Source organism: Sprattus sprattus (genome assembly GCF_963457725.1).
Source record: "Sprattus sprattus genome assembly, chromosome: 2".
Taxonomy (NCBI): Eukaryota; Metazoa; Chordata; class Actinopteri; order Clupeiformes; family Clupeidae; genus Sprattus; species Sprattus sprattus.
The window spans coordinates 42,387,482-42,389,981 of record NC_137921.1 but is presented as its reverse complement, the minus strand read 5'-3'; the positions used below and the strand labels follow the sequence as shown (position 1 = coordinate 42,389,981).

Below are 2,500 nucleotides of genomic sequence, written 5' to 3'. Positions count from 1 at the left end.
CAGAATCAACAGCAAACTTGTTCACCACGTCACGACCACCAGGAGAAATGATCAGAACACTTAATTTCACAGATTTATGGACATGGAGGCCTACTGACAGGGTTCAGGTTTCAGACAGGTGTGTGTGTGTGTGTGTGTGTGTTTGTGTGTGTGTACCTGGTGTTTGGAAGTTGATGCGCCTCATCTCTACGGGGTCGGTTGGGTGGTGTGGCATGATGTCAGCGTTGTTCAGCAGGCATTTGGTGCGTGGCTCCGCCTCCTTACGTTTACTGCTTGGGGATGGAAACACAGGGAGAAAGCATGAAGACACTACACATGTGGACACACACACACATACACACACACACACACACACCTGTCTGAAACACCAGTCAATGCACACACACACACACACACACACACACACACACACACACACACACACACACACACCTGTTTTTAACACCAGTCAATGCACAAACACACACACACACATACACGCACACACACCTGTCTGAAACACCAGTCAATGCACACACACACACACACACACACACGAACACATACACACACACACAAAGTAGAATTGGTATCTGTTAAGGCAGCTTTTTCCCAACCCCACGCCTTCTTCTGACTAATTAAAGCGCATAGTTCATGCTGAGACGGGTTATTTTGCTCTCGGAGAGAACACACTAATAAAGCCTTACCTGTCAGGCTTGCTGCTCCCCGAGAAGGCAATGAGATTGGAAATAAATAAATAAGGAGCACAAAAACACAGAAGAGGAGAATGGGAGAGAGGAGAAGGAGAAGAAAATCAATAGAGAGCATTTGCGATTCACACGGCAGAAATGGGGAGTGGGGGAAGCCTGCTTGCATTCAGAGGAGGGGGTGCAGTGGCGATGCAGGCCTGCAGGGGGCACTAGTGCTCTCAGGGTTAGCCATAACACAGGAGGACTGGGGCCAAGGCAGGCGGGGATCCAGGCCAGCAGCAGGGGACTGGCTGAGTACAGAGATGCGCAGGACCAGGGAAACGCTTACCTCCTCCACGCTACTCTCTTCTCTTCAGCTCTCCTCTTTTCTCCTCCTCCCTACTCCTGTCCTCTCTTCCCCTATATTTACCTCTCCTCTATCTTCCTCTGCTTTCCTATCCTATCCTTTCGTCCTCCCTCCTCCCTGTCCTCTCTTCCCCTCTATTCTCCTCTCCTCTATATTCCTTTGCTTTCCTATCTACTCCTCTCCCCACTCTCCGCTCCCTTTCCCTTCTCCTCCCCTCCCCCTCTTCTCCAATCTTCTCCCTACTCCCCTCCCCTCTTCTTCTCTTCTCCTCTCTGCTTTCAGCAAGAGAAAGAGAGAATGCATAAAAGAGCAGGAGAAAGAGAGCTGGATAAAGAGAGAGAGAGACAGAGAGAGAGAGGGAAAGAGAGGGAGAGAGAAATAGAGAGAGGAAGAAATAGAGAAAGAGAGAGAAGGAGAGGGAGTAACGTAGAGGTGACCCAAGGTTAAGCTGTCAGAAGCAGCCATTAGCTGTGGCCCAGCTGCACCTCTCCTGTTCTAATGCATCCCGACGCAGCGGTTCCCCCGCCCTCGGGCCAGTGTGGGCCGGGCTGAGCGGAGCGGAGCTTTGTGCTCTAATGCACACCAGCGGGGCGCTCGTCCAGACCAGGGGGGGGGGGGAGAGAAAGACTGGCAACGAGAGAGAGAAAAACTAACAGACAGACAGAGCACAGAGCTGCAGGAGTCGGCTGCTTATCTCTGGACTACAGCGCCTGACTCGCACACAACTAGCTGAGCTTTGATTGGCCGAGGGTGCTGCCACTCACTTTTTGTAGAGGAGGATGCCGATGACGATGCAGATGATGAAGACCACGGCAAGGACTGGGCCCACCACCCAGATCAGCCCGTCTCCACCGGACTCCACCGGCTGGCTCTCCACCTCCGGCACTGGCACCGTGTCTGTGAAGGGGCTAGTCACAAACATCCTCTGCACACACACACACACACACACACACACACACACACACACACACACACACACAAATTATTAGTTTGTTAGTTGCTGTGATCTTTGACCCCCAGGTGACCTGTGTTGGACCCCTATGCCGAGAGGCCTGATCAGAGTTGCTGTGATCTTTGACCCCTGGGTGACCTGTGCGGAGAAGCCTGATCAGAGTTGCTGTGATCTTTGACCCCTGTGTGACCTGTGCGGAGAAGCCTGATCAGAGTTGCTGTGATCTTTTTCTCATTTCAACAAACACCTGACAACTCTGCTTCCTGTTTGATACCTTCCCTCTCCTTTCAATTCAGACGCTTTCATTTCATCAGGGCTTTCATGTCACTGTGTTTGTGTATGTGTATATGTACGTGTATGTGTGTGTGTTTGTGTGTGTGTGTGTGTATGTGTGTGTGTGTGTATTAGAGATGCGCGGATGGGCTATTATTTCATCCGCAACCGCATCACAAAACGCATGATCCGTCCGCTATCCATCCGCACCAATTTTTTTGACCAATTTTCAAAACCGCA

The 2,500-nt window shown here is 51.2% G+C and overlaps 1 protein-coding gene across 13 annotated transcripts in view; it reads right to left on the bottom strand.

The window, feature by feature from the left end:
* Window positions 1-2,500, bottom strand: part of ptprsa (protein tyrosine phosphatase receptor type Sa) — a 174,421-nt gene that overhangs the window by 38,888 nt on the left and 133,033 nt on the right. For 8 of the 13 annotated variants that reach the window (XM_080832930.1, XM_080832936.1, XM_080832940.1 and 5 more), the window contains 2 exons: window positions 1,800-1,960; window positions 157-272 (listed from right to left, as the gene is read on the bottom strand). In XM_080832930.1, coding sequence (XP_080689056.1) covers window positions 157-272; window positions 1,800-1,960 — 277 coding nt within the window. The remainder of the gene's footprint in view (window positions 1-156; window positions 273-1,799; window positions 1,961-2,500) is intronic. The other 5 variants (XM_080832935.1, XM_080832941.1, XM_080832931.1 and 2 more) reach the window with 1 other exon arrangement.